We start from the raw sequence: 19,750 nt of genomic DNA, 5'->3' as shown, positions 1-19,750 counted from the left end.
CTGTATACCTCACACTAGCAGCCCCAGGTCCCTGGATCCCCCCACATTTCTGCAGTTGAACAAAGGAAAGGCTCTTAGTACTGTCTCTCACACCTGGGCCTGGATGTTCTGGTCCTGTTCCTATTTGTGTGCTGTCTGGACTTGGCTCACACACCCTCAGCTGACACTCGCCAGCTTTGGGACCCAATCCTCTTAAGCTAGGTTTCCTTCTGGTGAGACGATTAATCATGGCACCTGCTTCCTGGGATGTGCTAGGAGCACAGCGCACAGCCTAACAGTGCTGGCGCGCTCTAGAACTCTGTAATTAGGAACTATGGTCCCTACACCCCTAAGCTGGGCTAACCAGACACCAGGGCCCATGTTAGAGCGGCGCTGCCGAGGCTTTCCTGCTGCCTTCCCCAGGTTACTTTCTTCCAGATACAGAGCTACACAGCTCAATGTGGGGGAGAGGGACAGACATGCAAGTCCCCATGCATGTCAACAGGACCACACCCGGGCTCTCTAGCCATCAAAGGCTCTAATTCTTCACTTCTGACCCCTCAGTCTCTGCAGCACACATGCTGCCCACTTGGGAGCAGAGCCAGCCTACCTTGAAGACAGGTCATGGAGAGGGGAAGTCAGTCCCTGGCCCCTCTAGCCAGCAATCTAGTTCTCACTGGCTGGTCTGATGGGTTTGGGTTTTTGGAGAACCAGAAAGAAAGAGTTTCCAAACAAAGAAAAGAAATCTAAGATTCCACCTGTCCTTGGCTCCTAAATATGGGGACTCAGAGTTGAACAAGCCCTTACTTTAACCCCAGCTTCAGAGGCGGAGGCAGGTGGACCTATGTGAGTTCCAATTGGCCTTTTCTCAAGAACAGAAACACGGGGCTGGGGGTTGGGGTTGGGGATTCAGCTCAGTGGTAGAGCACTTGCCTAGCAAGCGTAAGGCCCTGGGTCCGGTCCTCAGCTCTGAAAAGAACAATAACAAAAACTGCCACCAACAAAGCCTGCATGACGATGGTAAAGAAACTAAAATTCACTATGCCGCCTTTAAACTCTTTCTGTGGTACTGCAAACGAAGCCCGGAAGATCGTGAGAACTCGGCAAGTGCTCTTGCACTGAGCCACATCCCAGGCCCTGGAGCCTGTCTTCAGCTAGGCTCCGATTCATGAGGCCTGCAGCAACCTCTCAGTGAGGATTACAGATGAGCCCAGCTTCTCTTGAACTTCTGCTTTGGTCCTATTTACTTATTTATTGTTTTTCCAGATAGGATTTCTGGGTATATAGCCGTCCCTGGCTACCCTGAAACTCACCCTGTAGACCAGGCTGGTCTCAAACTCAGAGATCTGCCTGCCTCTGCCTCCTGAGTGCTGGGACTAAAGGCGTGCACCACCACCGGCAACCCCTGCTTTTTTTTTTTTTTTTTTAAGAGACTGGAAACTATATACATTGCATTGGTGCTTTCATCACATTAGTGGTTTGCCTGCGTGTACATCTGTGTGAGGGTGTGTGCTGCAGTCTCAGACTGGACTTACAGATGGTTGTCAAGTACCATGTGGGTGTTGGGAACTGAGCCTGGGTCCTCTGGAAGAGCAGCCAGTGCTCTCAACTACTGAGCCGTCTCTCCAGACCCTTGAGTTTTTGTTGGTTGTGTGTTTGTTTTGATTTTTTGTTGTTGTTTTTTAAACAATCTCACTAAGTAGCCCTGGCTGGGACTCGAGATGCAGAATCCTTTGGCAGCTAACTCCTGGCTGTCCTCTGCCTCTGCAGGGCTGGGATTACAGGAGTGCTCCACAAACCCTGCATTTTCTTACAGATACGTTCATGTAACTACCCCGATGCTTCAGGCTTGTAAATGCCATTTCTGCTCCATGGACAGACAGGGAAGTTCAGTCTGAGTGACACTGGATAATGTGAGCAGCCAGCTGAGAAGTGCCAGGCCAGCCTGCCTAGCTCCGGTGCCCTGCTCACCACACCTAGGGCTCCAGGCCTCTGGGACACAACACGGAAGGTTCTGATTCCATTATCTCTATTAACCAACCCTACATCCAAACTCCCACACCCAAACTCTGCTTCAAGATTGCTTCTGTGTGAGTGGGTGGGACTCTAACAGCTGAGGGTCAGTACAGGGTTCAACCGGGCATCAGAAGAAAGCCCCAGGAACAGGGAAAGGGACTGGAAACCCCAAATTCTTTACTCCCAGCACTGTCGGCTGGAGGTCCCTGGAGGCGCCTGGCTCGGGGCAGCAGCCCAGTTTCTTCCAGACTCTTTTTTTTTTTTTTGGTTTTTTTGTATTTTGTTTTTTTCGAGACAGGGTTTCTCTGTAGTAGCCCTGGCTGTCCTGGAACTCACTCTATAGACCAAGCTGGCCTCGAACTCAGAAATCCGCCTGCCTCTGCCTCCCAGAGTGCTGGGATTACAGGCTTGCGCCACCACCGCCCGGCTTTCCAGACTCTTCTTTAGGCAGCATTTCATTAGTATCATGAATAGCCTTCCTGTAGGGTGGCTAAGACTGAGGCCTCTTCTTTGCTAGAAGATTCTGGTTCCTAGTTTAGCTGCAGAGCAGGGAGTACCAAGGACCTCCCTGGACACAGCACAAGAAGCCAGTTCCTGCCCCTGCTGGGACGGCCCATCCTATAAGATAACCAACAGCAGCCTGGCACACACAGGGACGGACAGACTTAGTTCACCTAACTGGAGAGGAGCCGGATGTCTTCCACTGTGGGAAACAGAAACAGTCGCTGCTGAGCTAGGCTGTCAGAAGATTGCTGGTGACCACAGAGTGGCATACAGCAGACTGCATCAAACTTGGGGAGGGTCCTAACTGTCACTATCCTATGCCATTCAAGAGCAAGCCACCTCCATGCACAGTGGTCCCACCAGCTTCCCCAAGGCCTTCCCTCTCACAGGGCCTCTGTTCTAGCAGTGTCTGTTCTCAGTTCCTCAGAAGGATGAGATCTGCACATTTCATTGCCTGAACTTGATGCCTTATTGCAAAACCAAGACAAGAACCATGGCAGCAGCACTCGGCAGAGCAGACAAATTTTGTGAAATACTAATATTTTCAAAGCCATTTATAACAAAAGCTATCATACTGGCACAAATGAGTAATACAAATTTCATATCATAAAATATGCACAGATTAATTTTGTCCTAGAAATGTTCTCTTCTTTGGGCCCTGGTTCACACCATGGAATGCTGTCCCTACCTCAAGTCTCTTGTTTAAATTTGTTTTTCTGTGTATGTTTGCCTACATCCATGTGAGCATCCAGTTCCTAACGGTGGCTGAGACAACAGATCTTCTTGGGTACAGCAGTTATTTAAAACTAGACAAGGGCTGCAGAGATGGCTGGGCAGGTAAGAGCACTGACTCTTCTCTTGAAGGATCCAGGTTCAATTCCCAGTACCCATAGGACAGCTCGCAAATATAACATTAGTTAAGGAATTCTACATTCTCACAGACATACACGAAGGCAAAGCACCCATGAACATACAATAGAAATACAGTATTCAAATGGCTAGGCCAAGCAACCCTCCTATGAATGACGCATTTCTTTCTACAGACCTGGTTTTTGTTGTTCTGAGACAGGGTCTCAGGATATATGTCTGGTTGACATGGCAACCACTCTGTAGACCAGGTTGGCCTCACAGTCACATACCTGCCTCTGCTGGAATTAAAGGTGTGTGCTACCACACCTAGCTGGGATTTCTTTTGTATTTTTAAAGATTTATTAGTCTTTTATGTACATGTATGAATGCTTGGTCCCTTCGGAGGCCAGACAAAGGTGTTGGGTCTCCTGAATCTAGAATTATAGGAAGTTGCGGCCGCCTGATGTGACCGCCAGGCATGGAACCAGGCTCCTCTGAGGGCAGCAAGTGCCCTTGCATTGGATCGCCTCTCCAGCCTATGTACCTGGTGGGCACTGGTGCCCCTTGTGGGTGGGCTAGTCTCTCTGAGGAGGAGCTGCTTCCCAGCTCTGCCTGAGCCTTTACCTTGCAATTTTGGTTTTATTAGAGCAAGAGTTTGAACACACCTGCAAAAGAAACTGAGTATAAAATGTCACCAGGAAGGGGCCATCAAGATGGCTAGGGGGTAAAGGTAATGGCCACCAAACCTGAAGACCTGAGTTCAATTTCTGGAACCTGCTTTCACAGGTTGTCCACTACTCCCCCCCACACACACTCTGTATAAAAAAAATTAATGTCACGAGTTTTACAAAATGTGCCAAAGTTTAGTTATGTTTCTATTGTTTCAATGGGAATGTGGTAGTTGCATAGGTATTAATAGACACAGCAGCTGTCCCTCTGCTCTAAGCTACAGGGCCTGCGAGCTCAGACTGTACAGCTGGCTCCAAACCCCAACTGTACCAGCTGCACAACCATGAGTTGCTTAACCTCTTTGTTCTCTAGCTGTAAACTGGAGTTGGTTATCATTACTGCCTCATCTGTTTATACCATGCCCACCTTCAATGTTGTCATCGTAGAAACAAGCATGACTGCTATAAACCAGTCTGGGGACAAACAACTGACTCTTGATAAGAACCAACTTAACTGATGGGCACAAACATACCAGGGTGTGCCAGAGTCCAGCCTGCTGGCAGGCCAGGAAGTCAGTGAGTTTTACACAAGGAAATGGCAAGCGGCAGGTGACCCATGGGTCACTTCAGCCCAACAGAGGACAACGCGTTCCTGGTCTTGCTCACCACCTGCCAGTCACTCCAGGTTACACCTCAGAGGGTCAGAATGACGAGACTCTGGCATCCCAGACACCGATAGTAAGTGAGCGTTTCCCAAAACTCTGACAGCAGGATTGACGAGCCTTCCAGAGGGAAAGGCCCGCCTGTCTCTGTGATGGGGCCCTAACCCTGGCTCTGGCAGGCCCACGTGCCTGAGCTTTGAAAGGAGTCACCAGTGGCTGTGAGTTCCAAGCAAGGGTGTGGAATTAATCCCCTCCAGCCTCTCTCTAACTGCGGGACAGCTGAGGGAGGCAGGTGCAGCTACCAAGGGGAAAGGCTCCCTGTGATAAGCACTCCTACTCTTACCCAGAAACCTGTTCTAGGCGGCTCCTGCCAGAACTGCAGTTAATCATTCACCCAAACCACAGCAAGGAAGGAATGCTCCCAGCAAGCTCTGAGCGCTCTGGATGAATCTAAGACCTACCTCACACCAGCGAGGCTGACAGGCGGCCTAGGGCACAGACCTATCTCTTCTCACTCTAACTCAGTTTGCCCTCTCTCAAGGACTCAAAACTCAACCCCTCCAATGCCATCACAGAAGGGCAGAACCCTGATGGAGGGAATACAGGAGGGAGTGGCAGTTGCCAGGCAACCAGTCTAGCCCACCCGTGTTTGCTCTGGTGTGGCCAGAGTATTTGGCTACTCCCTGGGCTGCCAACAGTAGTTTCTTTGAGTTGGGGCACAGCTGTGGTCATCTGGCAGCCTCTCCCACCCAGGAACCCTGAAGTCTGAGGCCTGAAGGACAATCCTGACTTGCTTGCCCTCAGAAGACTCAAGACTATTAGCAGAAGAACCAGGTAACGACATCTTTCTTCTTCCTCCATTCCTCAAAGGGCTGCAGCCCCACTGACAGCAGCCCCAGGTCTGGAACATGGTGAGGCCTCTGCTCCCAGCTGTCTCCAAGGACACTGTCTGCCTCAGCCACGCTTTCTTCCAATCCACCGCTAACGCTTTTGTTTTTTAAGATTTATGTGTGTTCTTTTTACATGTACGAATATCCACAGGTGCATTCCTTGTGTTCTCAGAGGCTAAAAATGGTGCCCTGGAACTGACATTGTGGAAGACTATGAGCTGAGCAGCCTGTACTCCGAGCTGCTAGCCATGTCTCCAGCCCATCTTTTTTTTTTTTTTTTTTTGAGAGAGAGAGATAGGATTTTTTGTTCCCTGCTGGCCTGGATTCCTGGGCTCAAGCAGGAATTCAGCCATCTGAGGAGCTGAGACTTAAGTACACCATCACCCAACTATACCTTAAAATGCCTCCCAAACATCTGGAAATTGGAACAATAAGAGAAGAAGCCGGGCAGTGGTGGCACACGCCTGTAATCCCAGCACTTAGGAGGCAGAGGCAGGTGGATTTCTGAGTTTGAGACCAGCCTGGTCTACAGAGTGAGTTCCAGGACAGCCAGGGCTATACAGAGAAACCCTGTCTTGGAAAAAAAAAAAGAGGAAACTTAAAGGCATGTATTCTAGGTTCTAGCTAAGAAGGCCTCAGGGACAGGAGAAATATTCTAGCTCATAGCAGAGTTTTTCCAGAGACTCTGGAAGTAGCCCCCAGCAGCTTCCAAGCAAGGAATCCCATTTCCCATTTCTTGATGTTAGAGACTTTGAATCCAAAGACTCACTATCCCTGCAGTGTTGGCTAGCTAGCTGTGTCCAACTGTCCAGGAGGTGTCATGGAGGGCGCCACTGGGGACAAGGCCTTCAGAGCTCTCTGCACTCAGGGCCTCTGTCTCCTCTTTTCTAGATTTCCATGGGCCAAATGATAGCCCCAAGGAGGATCCAGAATGAAGACTTCTGGAAGAACCCGTGGGATGTGGGGGGCCTGATAGTGGTTGGCCTGTTCACCTCCATGCTCCTGTTCCTCATCTTATTTGCTATTGTGTTTGGGTGTGTGGAAAAGGCTGTGCGGAAAAAGGCTGCGTGGGAAAAGGCTGTGTATGAAGAGGAGTGATCTGCCTCCTTGGGGGCCAAAAGGCAGCAGCGAGAGACAGGCTCACCTGCTCACCCACTACCAGCAGCGGGCTTCCAGTCCCTCTGGCTCAAGAAAGAATCTATGGGAACCATTGGACCTTGCCTAGGGTTGGTCAGTCAGCTGGGCGGGAAGGCAGGCCTGGTACCGTTTCTGGCTCTCCCCCTGCACCTGCTGAACATTAACACATGGAGAGGAACTCTGCCCTGCCTCAGGTGAGAGCAGCAACGGCTAACAAGATCCTCTGATGAGGGTCCTGCCCAAGCAGGTATTTTCAAGTCCTTGACAGAGAAGGACACAAAATGTCAAATGAAGTAAAAATTCCTTTTCAAATCCACTAGCGTGAGCTCATTTCCTACACAGACACAGTTCTTCTCTGGGCTAGCCTCTCTAGCAACCTCACTGAGGCCCGCATGTCCTCGAGGGCTCTGACCCTGTGAACAGTGGAATCGCTCTCCTGAGCTGCTTCACATGTGGCCCGAGGTTCACCTCAGGCCCTTCAGTTCCTCAGCTGCTCCGCGGCGGGACCTTTTGCATATATTCCCCTTGACAAGGATTCTTTGTCTTACACTTTGTGGCTTGAATAAATGCTTCCTTACTGTTTAAAATCTCAGTCCAAACCCCTCTCCAAATACCTTCTCCCTGACTCTGACCCCAGAGACTAGGATAGGGCGTTCTGTTACTCTCAAAACAATACTGTCCAGGGCCAGGGAGGCGAGGCGGCTCGCCAGCTAAGAGAACTGGCCCTGGTTTGACCCGTAGCACCCATGTGGTGGCTTACAACTATTTGTAACTCCAGTTGTAGGGGAACTGATAACTCCTTATGGCCTCTGTGGGTACCAGGCACACATGTGGTGCTAAGATATACATGCAGGCAAAACATCCACAGACAATTTTTTTTGTTGTTTTTTGGATTTGGTTTTTTGGAGACCAGGTTTCTCTGTATAGCCCTGGCTGTCCTGGAGCTCACTCTGTAGACCAGGCTGGCCTTGAACTCAGAAATCCACCTAACTCTGCCTCCCAAGTGCTGGGATTAAGGCGTGCGCCACCACCACCCGGCACAGACAAAATTTTTAAAAAGAAAAAAAACTCCACCATGTACTTTTTCTTCAAAGTGCAGTCATGAGAAATTTTATATAACTAATTATATATTAATTTATTCTACATTTCCCAAGAGACAAGCCCCACCCATGGAGCTCGTGAAGACATAATCACACACACGGGGATAAACTGGGTGATGCCAAGCCGCTAAGCTCCTTACTGCAGAGCTCCCAGTCAGTCCTGCACAGGCCAGCACAGGAGGCTCCTCTTGCATCTTAAAATGCAGTTACTTCACTGCCTGATAACTGCAAGGTTAAAGTCCTGCCGTGACTAGGGTTCTTTGTGGCTGTAACTCAGAGAAAATGGCCACATGGAGGAGACAAGGTAAAAACCACTGGCTGCCCCACCCGCCCTCATTTGGAAAGGGCCTGAACACCTCCTCTGGTGATCCCAGCCCGGTGCCCATATCCTACCCTACACCCCTACAACAGCTTCCTTTTAGAAATGTCCCCACTTGGCCTTACCCCTCCCTGCCAGGTGCCTGTCTTAAAGGATGCTGGTGTCACTGCGACTCAGCCTCAAGCCAGAGCTGTTCTTAGAAAGGGAACAGCCTTCTGTTGAAGGGGCTTTCTTGCTTCGTGCACATACCGTCCACACAATGAACATTCTCTTTCACTTAAAGAACAGTGGTGACAGAGATGTGCCAGCAAGGTTACTTCACCCAGGACCTGGGAATCCTCACCTCCAGAACCTCTGTAGCCATGAGGACAGAAGGTGGGGCTGAACACCAGGGATGCAACACCTGGACTTCTCGGCCCCACTGATGTACACCCCCAACTGGCCTACCAAGGCCGCGAGAAGACCCAGAAGAGAAAAAGGCAGAGGCCCCAAGTTGGATCTGTACTATGTATGGCATGGTAGGTGTTAGCACTCTGGTCTCAGACAAGAACCTACTCAGATTTTTTTTGACAGCCAGAACACTCTGTTCTTTCTTTCCTCACCATAAAGAGCTCTGCTCAGAGCCTGAGGAGGTCGAACTTAGTACATTCATGTCCCAGTGGCCAGAGAGGGCTTTGGTGGTACAGCCTTAATCAAGGGGGCACCTGGCACAGCAACCCAGCACTCTTTAGCATGTGATCTGGCCACAGAGACCATATTAGAGATGCCATGTCCAGAAGGAAATACTTCCATCAATGAGGAGGACGAAGCTGGGCGTCCAAATGTGGACCCCGACAAGCAGGGCTCCTCCTCCTGTGCGGGAGCCTGAGCACACCCTGTGGACCCCGACAAGCAGGGCTCCTCCTGTGCAGGAGCCTGAGCACACCCTGTAGACACTAGCTCTATGCACTTGGTCACTGGCACTCTGCTTCAAGATGAGAATATCTGCGGTTGGAGTGTGACTCGATGGGAGAGGGCTTGTATACCATGTGCGAGTTCCTTGTTCAATCCTTAACAGGACAAAAGCAGACATCCCCTCTTCGCCCAAAAACGTTACTCTTGCAAAACCCAAAATAACACACGTATGAAATGGTATATCCAGTGTAACAATCAAAAAGCCCAAATTTAGTAGCTTCTGTTGTGAGATCTGTGACCATGACCTGTCTGGGGCTTAGCTTATTTATCTTGAGCCAAAGGCCTTGTCAGCTCTTGGGATTTGTCCACATAGAAGGAGGAATGTATTTTTCCATAGACATGGACTCCTCTTGGGTATTTCACACAGGGTTCTAACAACAACATGCCCAGCCATGGCCTATCACTGAGCAGCCATCAGTCTCCATGGCTGGCCCACAGCTCCTGCCCTGCTGCACACACAAATGGATAAGAAGCTCCACACAGAAGGCTGGTGCTTTGTCAGAAAGGCTGATTTAGCAAAGCATGTGCCACCCCCACTACCACCAGAGATGAGTGGGCCCCAAGCTTCCACACTGCTTGAAATATAAGTTTTGCAAGCAGGGGTCTCTTGGGCCACCAAGGGCTCTGAGTAAGTGGGAGACCCTCGGTATGGTGACACACGCCTGTGATCCTAACACTCGGGAGGTAGAGGCAGTCAGGATAACCTGGACTCAGAGGCCAGCATCTGAAATGGGGCAGTTGGAGGCTGGCCTAGGTTACGAGAGACTCCATCTCAGAAGCAAGTGGTCAGAAGAGCCAGCCAATGGTTTGGAGCTGATCCCGTCACTCTGGAGGGAACTGCTCATGGAGTCAGGTGGCCATGAAGTAGGTAGAGTGGATGACTATCCCAGCGTGGAATGAATCCTCACACAGCAGAGCCCGAGTTTCAGGGGACTCCAGGAAAAAAAAAAAAAAAAAAGAAGGGCCCTGACCTCCACACTGCTTGCGGGGTCCCTTGGGCCACCCAGGGCTAGCTTGTGCTAGCTGAGAAAGTGAGGGCTCCTGGGAGAGGACATGAAATGACACTCTTCACATCCAACATAAGCCACTGACCTTTCTTCCCTTTGAGGAGCAGGGAGACAATGCTGGGATTAACCTCAGGGCCCGCCCTGCTCCTGCCAGACAAATGCACCGTCCCATCCGTAACCCTACTTACCCCGCTTCTTCACAGAAGGTCACCAGGGCATCAAACGCCATCAGGGTAGCCTTATCAGATGGTTTGTTCCCCCTCTTTTCCTGGAGAGAGAAAAGGCCCACTTAGTCCTCTAGAGTCATAGAAAGTGCTGTCAGTCAGTAACGGGGAAGAAATGGGAGAGGATACCATTGAAGCCAGTTCCCAAGTGGGGTCAAGGCCTGGCACTGTGGCAGCATCTCTAAACTATGAGTTGGACTTTCTCAGTGGGAGGTTGCACGAGCTGACATTTCCAAAAGGATCCTCAGGCGATTCTCATGGACCAACATTTGAGAAACTATGATCTTATCTAAGTTCTTTTTTTTTTTTTTTTTTTTTTTTTTTTTTTTTGGATTTGGTTTTTTGAGACAGGGTTTCTCTGTGTAGCCTTGGCTGTCCTGGAACTCACTCTGTAGACCAGGCTGGCCTCGAACTTAGAAATCCACCTGCCACTGGCTCCCAGAGTGCTGGGATTACAGGCGTGTGCCACTACCACCCAGCTCTTATCTAAGTTCTAAACAGTAAATACATGCATGTGCTTTAGGCCCTTACAACTCTATATTAATATATTTGTTAATGTACGTACCAGAGGACAGACTAAACTGTTAGCCCCTATCAAATACAATTATGCATGTTTGACCTCTTCTGCATTTTCCTCTATAAAAATTCCTTTAAAAAATTAGCAATTTGGAGTCAGAGAAAAGCTTACTAGGTAAAGGTACTTGCTCCTAAGCCTGAGGTTCTGAGTTCAAACCCCAGCACCCACATGGTGGAAGAGAACTGGCTCCCACAGTTGTTCTCTGCCCCTCACATGTGCTCAGTGGGCATGTGTACATCTGTGCTCACACGCAATAAATAAATGTAAGGAAAAAATTCTCAAGAGAGGCTGGAGAGATGGGTTAGTGGTTAAGCACTGGCTGCTCTTACAGAGGATCTGAGTTCTATCTCCAGCACCCATGTGGGGACTCACAACCATCTGTAACCCCAGTTCTAGGAGATCCACCCTTCTCCTAACCTCCATGGGTACCAGGGACACATGTGGTGCACACACATACATGCAAATAAACACTCATGAATATCAAATAAAAATTAAAAAATATTTTTAAAAAAATATAGAAAATAAGTCAGGCAGTGGTGGCGCACATCCCAGTGCTCAGGAGGCGGAGGCCGGTGGATCTCTGAGTTCCAGGACAGCCTGGTCTACAGAGTGAGTTTCAGGACAGCCAGGGCTACACAGAGAAAGCTGATCTGGGGGGGGGGGCAGCAGGGGGGGGGAGTGGGGGGAGGGAATACACAAAATAGGTATCTGAGACAACACTGACTTTTTGCTTTTAGGTTATTTATCCCCACAAGACACAAACATGCATACTTTGTCAGGACAGGCAACAATAGAAAACACTTGGAGTATGAAAATAAAGACCGTGGCCAGGCGATGGTGGTTTAATCCCAGCACTCTGGGAGGCAGGGACAGGCAGATTTCTGAGTTCGAGGCCAACCTGGTCTACAGAGTGAGTTCCAGGACAGCCAGGGCTATACAGAGAAACCCTGTCTCAGAAAAAAAAAAAAAAAAAAAAGACTGCGACTGCACGACCGTGACCGCACACATGAAGAAGTGATAGTGAACTGCAATCGGATGCACTTCTTCATAAAAGCATTAGGGGTCAGAGAGGCGGCTCGGCCGTTAGAACACTTGCTGATGTTGTAGAAGACCCAAAGTCTGGTTCACATCAGCCACATGCTGTCTCACAACCATCTGTTAACTCTGATTCCAAGGGATCTGGGGCCTCTTCGGGCCAGCAGAAGACCAAATGCACACTCAGACAGGCAAAACATTCATGTGCATCAAAACGTAAATTAAAATGTAAAGTTTTATTTTTTTTAACCACTTGTGTAAGTGTTTTGTCTGCATGTACGTTGGTGTTCCACTTGTGTGCCTGGTGCCGACAGGGGCCGGAAGAGGACATCAGTTTCCCTTGAAGTGGAGTTACAGACAGCCGTGGCTGCCAGGTAGGACTTGAACCTGGTTCTCTGTAAGAGCGGTCGCTCTCTCTGACTCAGCTGTCTCTCCTCTCCAGCCAGGCTTGTTGATGTTCTTTTCGTTTTCTTTTTCTTTTCTCTTCTCTTCTCTTTCTTTGTTTCTTTGTTTCTTTTTTTGAGACAGGGTTTCTCTGTATAGCCCTGGCTGTCCTGGAACTCACTCTGTGGACCAGGTTGTCTCCGACTCAGTGATCCACCTGTCTCTGCCTCCTGAGTGCTGACATTAAAAGTGTGCACTACCACCTCTCAGCTTGCTGATTATTTGTTTGTTTGTTCAGTTTGGTTTTTAAAGAATGTTAGCTAGGGATCGAGTATAGTGACAGGGCCTTGCCTAGCACACATGAGGACCCAGCCATATTGATTATGTGTTCATGTGCAGTGCTAGGGATTAAACTGGGGCCTTGTCCGTGCATGTTAGGCAAGAGTCCTACCACAGAGCTGTTCCTCTGGCCCCAATGCAATGTCCTGTGCCAGCAGTCTTTTCCTCAGGATGGCTATGTCAACATAGTTCCAAGTTGAACCACATGGTTACAGTCTTGCGTTTGCCGCCATCTCATTTCCTTTTGGGTCCAGCAGTGTTTCTTCTGAACAACAGTTGCTTCTCCTGCCCCGACCTCTTTAGATGTCAATGTGACATACCAATAATTAAGGTCAGTTTGATTTCTGAAAACATTCTTGAGCCCCTAGCCGCCACCCCCACATCAGCATCTAGGATTTTGCTCCAGGCCAGTGTCCATTCACCTTTCTGGCTTCTCCTTGCATCTACACAACAAACACATTACCCTTGGAGCCGTCTCCCCTGCAGGCTGTTGTTTTTAGTTTTGTGTGAGAGTGTTTTGCCTGCGTGTGTATCTGTGCACCCGGTGCATCCCTAGTGCCTGTAGAAGCCAGGAAAGGATATCAGATCCCCTGGAAGTGGCGTTACAGATGGTTGTGAGGTGCCATGTGGTGCAGCGTGCTCTTAACTACTGAGCCATCTCTTCAGCCCCCGGGTTGGTTTGTGTGTGTGGTTTTGTTAATGTTATTTGCATATATGAGTGATTGTGTGTGTGTGGTGAGTGTGTTTTGTATGTGTGTCTGTGTGTTTTTGTGATTGTGTTTGTATGTGTACTTTTTAGAGATTCACTTGCTTATGAGTGTTGGGTTTTTTTTTTTAATGTACATGGATGTTTTGCCAGCATTTATTTCTGTGTACTATGTCTATGCATTGCTCAAGGAGACCAGAAGAGGGCGCTGAATCCCCAGCCACTGAAGTCACTGAGCCATCTCTGAAGCTCTTCACCCTAGACTTTTTTTGGTTGTTGTTGTTTATTTTGTTTTTTTTCCTTAGCGTATATATTTTTTAAATATTTCTCTTTTTTTTCAAGATGTATTTACTTATTTTATGTGAGTATACCTTCACTGTCTTCAGAAATTTTTCTGTTTTTTTTAAAGACTTATGTATTATATATAAGTATACTGTTGCTTGTCTTCAGACATACCAGAAGGCATCTGATCCCATTACAGATGGTTGTGAGGTACCATGTGGTTGCTGGGAATTGAACTCAGGACCTCTGGAAGAGCAGTCAGTGCTCCTAACTGCTAAGGCCCCCACCCCCACCCCATACTGTTTTTTAATGAAGTCTTGCAAATTGGGGTTTTCTAAGCAGGCATTTGCTTTTTCTTTTTTTCTTGGTTTATTTTGTTGTTTTTTGAGATATAGGCTGGCCTTGAATTCACTATGTATCACAGGCTGGCCTAAAACTAACAGCTATCCTCCTGTATCAGTCCTTTACTCTCACTTGGGTAGGAATCAGAAATAAGTTGCAACTATTATTTGTGTGTGTGTGTGTGTGTGTGTACAGTGTGCCTAAGGAGGCCAAAAGAGCAGCAACCACTCAGCCACCTGGCCAACCCTCCAGACTGTTTTTACTTTTCTTTTTCTTTCTTTATTTTTTTTAAAGGTTTATTTGTTGCTGGGAATTGAACTCAGGACCTTTGGAAGAACAGTCAGTGCTCTTAACCGCTGAGCCATCTCTCCAGCCCCCTCCCCCCTCCCTGCCAGCTTTCTTTTTAAAATTAGCATATATTTCCTTTTTTTTTTTTTTTTCCCTTCCCTGAGACAGGGTTTCTCTGTGTAGCCCTGGCTGTCCTGGAACTCAATCTGTAGGCCAGGCTGGCCTTGAACTCAGAAATCCACCTGTCTCTGCCTCCCAAGTGCTGGGATTACAGGTGTGTGCCACCGGCCGCCTGGCGGCATATATTTCTTATAAACAGTGACAAGCTGGTGACATTTTCGCACACACATCAAGTACTAGACTCACATTCAATCAACGGTGCTCGGCGGAGGCCAATGCTGGCGTGCTCCTCTATTGCTTGCTAAGGTTTTGTCTACACTGACTAAGCAGGAGCCCCAGAAGCCCCTGGCCCATCCTCCCTGTGTACAATGTCATCTTACCACTCTCCTCCTCCTCCTCCTCCCCCCCTCCTCCTCCTCCTCCTGGCTGCTATCGTGATTTATACTTTATTCCTCCTAGAGGTAAGTACACATAAGACTAGCCATAGTTTCTGGGTTTTGGTTTTCTTTGGTTTTCTTTGCTTGTTTATTTGCTGTGGTGTTGGGACCTGAACCTGGCCTTACACGTGTGCAGTATGAACTCTACCACTGAAGCATGCCCAGTCCCCTTAGGTTCTGAGACAAGGTCTCGTCTGAGGCCGAGGTTGGCCAGGAACTCACTACATGGTAGGTTTTGACCCTTAATCCCCACCTCTGCTCCTGAGCTCAGGATTACAGGTGGTCACCAACATACCCAGCTGGTTACTTACAAATCTTGAGCTGGGCGGTGGTGGCGCACACCTGTAATCCCAGCATTTGGGAGGCAGAGGCAGGTGGATTTCTGAGTTCGAGGCCAGCCTGGTCTACAGAGTGAGTTCCAGGACAGCCAGGGCTACACAAGGAAACCTTGTCTTGAAAAACCAAATAAACAATCAAACAGATAAATCAAGATGATCTTCCTCTCTCAAGAACATGAACTATTTTATCCTTAATTTTAGATCTTTTGAAGTGCCAATCCTTCTGAAATTCATATCCATATCATACAGGAAACTAATTTTATCTTCTTCTCAGCATTGACTATTCAAATCTCTCCTCTTCCTGGTGACTTATAATGTACCTACCTCACACCATATTCCTTTCAAGTTTGGGTCTGCTTTGGGCTCTCTATAAATAATTGTATAACCCATAAAAGAAATTAAATGACTAAAGAAAATCCAGAGAACACGGGCAAACACGTATGTAAGAAAGCTCACTACGTCAAGGCAAGAATGGCTTTGCCTACATTTATTACTTTTTTTTTTTTTTTTTTTGATTTTGGTTTTATCGAGACAGGGTTTCTCTGTGTAGCCCTGGCCGTCCTGGAACTCACTCTGTAGACCAGGCTGGCCTCGAACTCAGAAATCCGCCTGCCTCTGCCTCCCAGAGTGCTGGGATTACAGGCGTGCGCCACCACGCCCGGCCTTTGCCTACATTTAACAGCACACTTGCCCGATAGCACTCCGCTCAGCCTAGTGCTGACAAATGTGTAAGCCAGCGTGTCGCCAGCAGCCCAGCAGCCGCCTCGCCCTCCACACCATGCCCGTGGGGATGCTTTCCATCCGGGTTTCCCCTCTAGTTTACACAAGCTCTCTACAGGATCAACATGAGCTCTGAAATGGACTGGTGAGTTCACACACCAAAGGCTTCAAGTGCCCAGGACTTACCTGGAGTTTGGCTAGTTCCTTCCTGATGAGGAAGCTGACTTGGTCTCGGTCATTCCTAGAGTAATACAGGCGGCACCAAGACCGTTTCCCGTCCCTGCCAGCACGGCCAGACTCCTGGTAGTAGCCAGCCATGGACTTGGCAATATTCCAGTGAGCAACAAACCTACAGGATGTGAAAGGACATGATGATGGAAGAACTGCGTGTCCTGGGAGCAGCGCTCCTGTCGGAAGAGTTTACTCCACAGTGGTCAGGTACAGAGGAGCTAACACACACACACACACACACACACACACGGGAGAGAGAATCTGGAGTAAGTCAGAGGCAGCTGGGTGAGATGCCTGTGGTACACCACAGGGTCTCTCTGTGCTTAGAGGCCACAGCACAGCACGAGGTATAGGAGAAAGTCTAGTATATATGGCAAATTAAAAAACTCACAGCCAGGCTGGAGAGATGGCTCAGCGGTTAAGAGCACTGACTGCTCTTCCTGAGGTCCTGAGTTCAATTCCCAGCAACCGCATGGTGGCTCACAACCATCTGGAATGAGATCTGATGCCCTTTTCTGATATGTCTGAAGACAGTGACAGTGTACTTACATATAATAATAAATATTTGGGCTGGAGTGGTCAGGGCTGGAGCGAGAAGAGGTCCTGAGTTCAATTCCCAGCAACCACATGATGGCTCACAACCATCTGTACAGCTACAGTGTATTGTACTGTACTACATATATAAAATATGTATTTTTACATATTTTATAAAATTTTTATGTACTCATATACATAAAATAAATAAATCTTTAAAAAGCTCACAGCTAGAACTGAAGGGATCATTCAGTACAGGATTTGAGTCCCAGCACCCACACGGCAGCACACAGCCTTCTCTAACTATCTTCTTTGAGGTTTGTTGGAAAAAGATTACTTTCTTGCTTTTTCTAGGGTGTAGTTTCCCTCCTTGGGTTGGCATTTTCCACCTATTATCCTTTGTAGGGCTGGATTTGTGGACAGATATTGTGTAAATTTGGTTTTATCATGGAATATCTTGGCTTCTCCATCTATGATGATTGAGTTTTGCTGGGAGTATGTACACACATACACACACACACACACACACACACACACACACACACACACGTATACACACACACACACACACACACACACACACACGCACAGGCAAAATACTATACACAAAAGGAAAAAAAAATGGAAAAACCCTTAAAGCCAGAGGTCAGAACAAATACTAGATTTAAGAACAGGCTGGGTGTGCTGGTGCACACCTTTAACTAGAGCATTCAGGAGATAAATCTGAAAGTTTGAAGCTAGTCTCATCTACATAAGGTAGTCCAGGCTAGCTAGGGATAAAGAGATCCTGTCTCAAAAAATAAAGATGAGAGGCCAGAGAGATAGCACAGCTGAAAAGAACTATACTACTCTTAGAGAGATCACCAGGTTAAATTATTAGTGCCTACGTTGAGTGGCTCACAACCACCTGTAACTCCAGATCCAGACCTGACATGTTTCGCACGCACATGCACACACCACAGATGAAGGGGGATCGGGTGTTTAAGTCCCTACTGTGCACCAGTGGCTACATCTGCTTCACTTGTTACTCAGCATCACATGACTACAAATGATAAAGGAGATGGGAGAGCTAAGTCTGTATAAGAACACCCAGGGAGGAAGAACAGAGCTCGGGTCTGGGCCTAATGGTGTCTGACTTCCAAGTTTGTTCCTAACCAGCCCCAGCAGACTGGGGCTCAATCCACTCTTGATTCCATAACCTGTGATTTTTCAAATGCACAAGTGCAGTTAGTACCGTGACTAATTCCCATTAGTGACATGGCAAGGCTTAATGGCACGTATGTAGAAGTGCTCTGCAAATCATACAGGCATTATTGATGGCGCTAGGACAGAGGGCTTCAGGCAGTTGTCTAAAAGCTTTCCCAAAGTCAGACCATGGCTGCAAAGAAAAACCCTCCCCGGAGGAGCCAGAGTGAGACCCGGAGTCGGCTGAACCCAGCTCTTAGGGACGGTCAGTGAACAGTAACAAGGGATGTGAGTCGCGGGACCTTCACATTTGCCCCTCCATGGGGGAAGGTGGGAACAGCTCCTTACTCCAGTCCCCTGGCTGTTCTACCTGAGGGATGGAGCCAACCAGGCTCTGTTAATGGACAACCTGACAGCATGCTGCTGGGCTCTCTGGGGTGGAGAACCACGGCACTCAGAAACTGTAAGCATTCAGGCTCTATACTAGGGATTTCCCTGGGAGGCTTCCCTCCTCAGTAGCACCAGGCATGCACGTAGACTTGGGACTTGTACACAGGACTGACTGGGCAATCCACCCCAAGCCAAGCCCTATCTGGGAAAGGCAAGAGCCAGAGCTTACCGGACATTAGCTTTGTCCACTCCCATCCCAAAACTGATCGTTGCAACGATGACAGGGACCTTCTCCTCCATCCACTCATTCTGCACCTGTGTTCTATCAGAAGCCTTCAGGCCTGGAAAGGAGAGGAGGCAGTCAAGGAAAACTCACGTTTCCCATGGGACTATCATTGCAGTGGTGGGGAATTATTCTGGGTGTGACAGTGTCCTGGACACTTAACTTATTACCAGGATCCATCACTGCTTATCTATTTGACCTTGGTACAGGCATTTAACCTCTCAGAACCTTAACTAAGGAAGAATGGCATGGTGGTACATGGTTAATCTCAGTACTTAGGAAGCAAAGACAAGAGGGTCTCTGTGAGTTCAAAGCCAGCCTGGTCTACATAGTGGGTTTTTTTTTTTTTCTCTTCCCCCGAGACGGGTTTTCTGTGTAGCCCTGGCTGTCCTGGAACTCACTCTGTAGACCAGGCTGACCTTGAACTCAGAAATCCACCTGCCTCTGCCTCCTGGGATTAAAGGTGTGCCCTACCACTGCTCAGCCTTTTTTTTTTTTTTTAAATAATACCTGGGCCCACAAAAAAACATCACCTGTGGCTAGAGAGAAGGTTGACTATTTAAGAGTACAGCTGTTCTTTCAGAGGATCAGGTTTGAATCACAGAACCTACATTACAGTTCTCAACTATCTGTAACTCCAACACTGAGGGACCCTGCGCCCTCCTCTGGTCTCTGTGGTACTAAGCATGCACTGGTAAACAGAAGCATGCGGGCAGAGCACTCAAACACACAGAAGCAAAAGCTCTCTGTCTGCTGCTGGGTAGGCACAGGACAGGAGAAAGAAGAGTCAAGTTTCTAGTTTTCAGTGGGACAAAGCTGATCATCTTAGCTCTGTATGAGTACCTAGAGAGAGAGGACAGATCCCCTGGAATTCAGGGTCCATAAGGAGCAGGTGGCATACTAAGAGGTCTGGACCTCTTACCTGCGTGGTAGGCCTTGGCGTTCACCCCCCTGCTGCTCAGCTCAATGGCTAGTTGTTCACAGGCTTCTCTGGTCCTGCAGTAGACAATGCCACAGCCAGATGCTGACTGAGCAGGAAGAGGCGGGAGGGTGTTAGTCAGGGAAGGAGGGTACAATCAGCCCACTCACTACCACACAGCACTCTCTAAAAGCTCCAAGCTCTCTCTCGCCAATGTCCCAGTCTTCTCTGAGGCGGGACAGCCAACAGGCCTCATCACTTAAAAACAAACAAACAAACAAACAAATAAATAAAGGCCAATCCTGGCACAGTGGTGTATGCCTTTAATCCC

The 19,750-nt window shown here is 48.4% G+C and overlaps 2 protein-coding genes across 4 annotated transcripts in view; one reads left to right on the top strand and one right to left on the bottom strand.

Annotated features, from left to right (window-relative positions):
* Positions 1 to 19,750, bottom strand: part of Recql5 (RecQ like helicase 5) — a 39,679-nt gene that overhangs the window by 13,777 nt on the left and 6,152 nt on the right. For all 3 annotated transcript variants that reach the window (XM_052194710.1, XM_052194709.1, XM_052194711.1), the window contains 4 exons: positions 19,423 to 19,528; positions 18,447 to 18,558; positions 16,064 to 16,226; positions 10,274 to 10,353 (listed from right to left, as the gene is read on the bottom strand). In XM_052194710.1, the coding sequence (XP_052050670.1) occupies positions 10,274 to 10,353; positions 16,064 to 16,226; positions 18,447 to 18,558; positions 19,423 to 19,528 (461 nt within the window). The remainder of the gene's footprint in view (positions 1 to 10,273; positions 10,354 to 16,063; positions 16,227 to 18,446; positions 18,559 to 19,422; positions 19,529 to 19,750) is intronic.
* Smim6 (small integral membrane protein 6) lies at positions 4,590 to 7,021 on the top strand. Its single transcript, XM_052194714.1, has 2 exons — positions 4,590 to 5,512; positions 6,460 to 7,021. The coding sequence occupies exon 2, from the start codon at positions 6,466 to 6,468 to the stop codon at positions 6,664 to 6,666; it is 201 nt and encodes a 66-aa protein (XP_052050674.1). The 5' UTR covers positions 4,590 to 5,512; positions 6,460 to 6,465; the 3' UTR covers positions 6,667 to 7,021.

Source organism: Apodemus sylvaticus, chromosome 10 (genome assembly GCF_947179515.1).
Source record: "Apodemus sylvaticus chromosome 10, mApoSyl1.1, whole genome shotgun sequence".
NCBI classification, from domain to species: domain Eukaryota; kingdom Metazoa; phylum Chordata; class Mammalia; order Rodentia; family Muridae; genus Apodemus; species Apodemus sylvaticus.
Note: the sequence above shows the minus strand (reverse complement) of the source record. Positions and strands in the feature narration are given on the sequence as shown.

What these genes read in the sequence shown, in the direction of transcription:
- Smim6 (XM_052194714.1), top strand. Translation starts at nt 6,466, where the DNA reads ATGGGCCAAATGATAGCCCCAAGGAGGATCCAGAATGAAGACTTCTGG.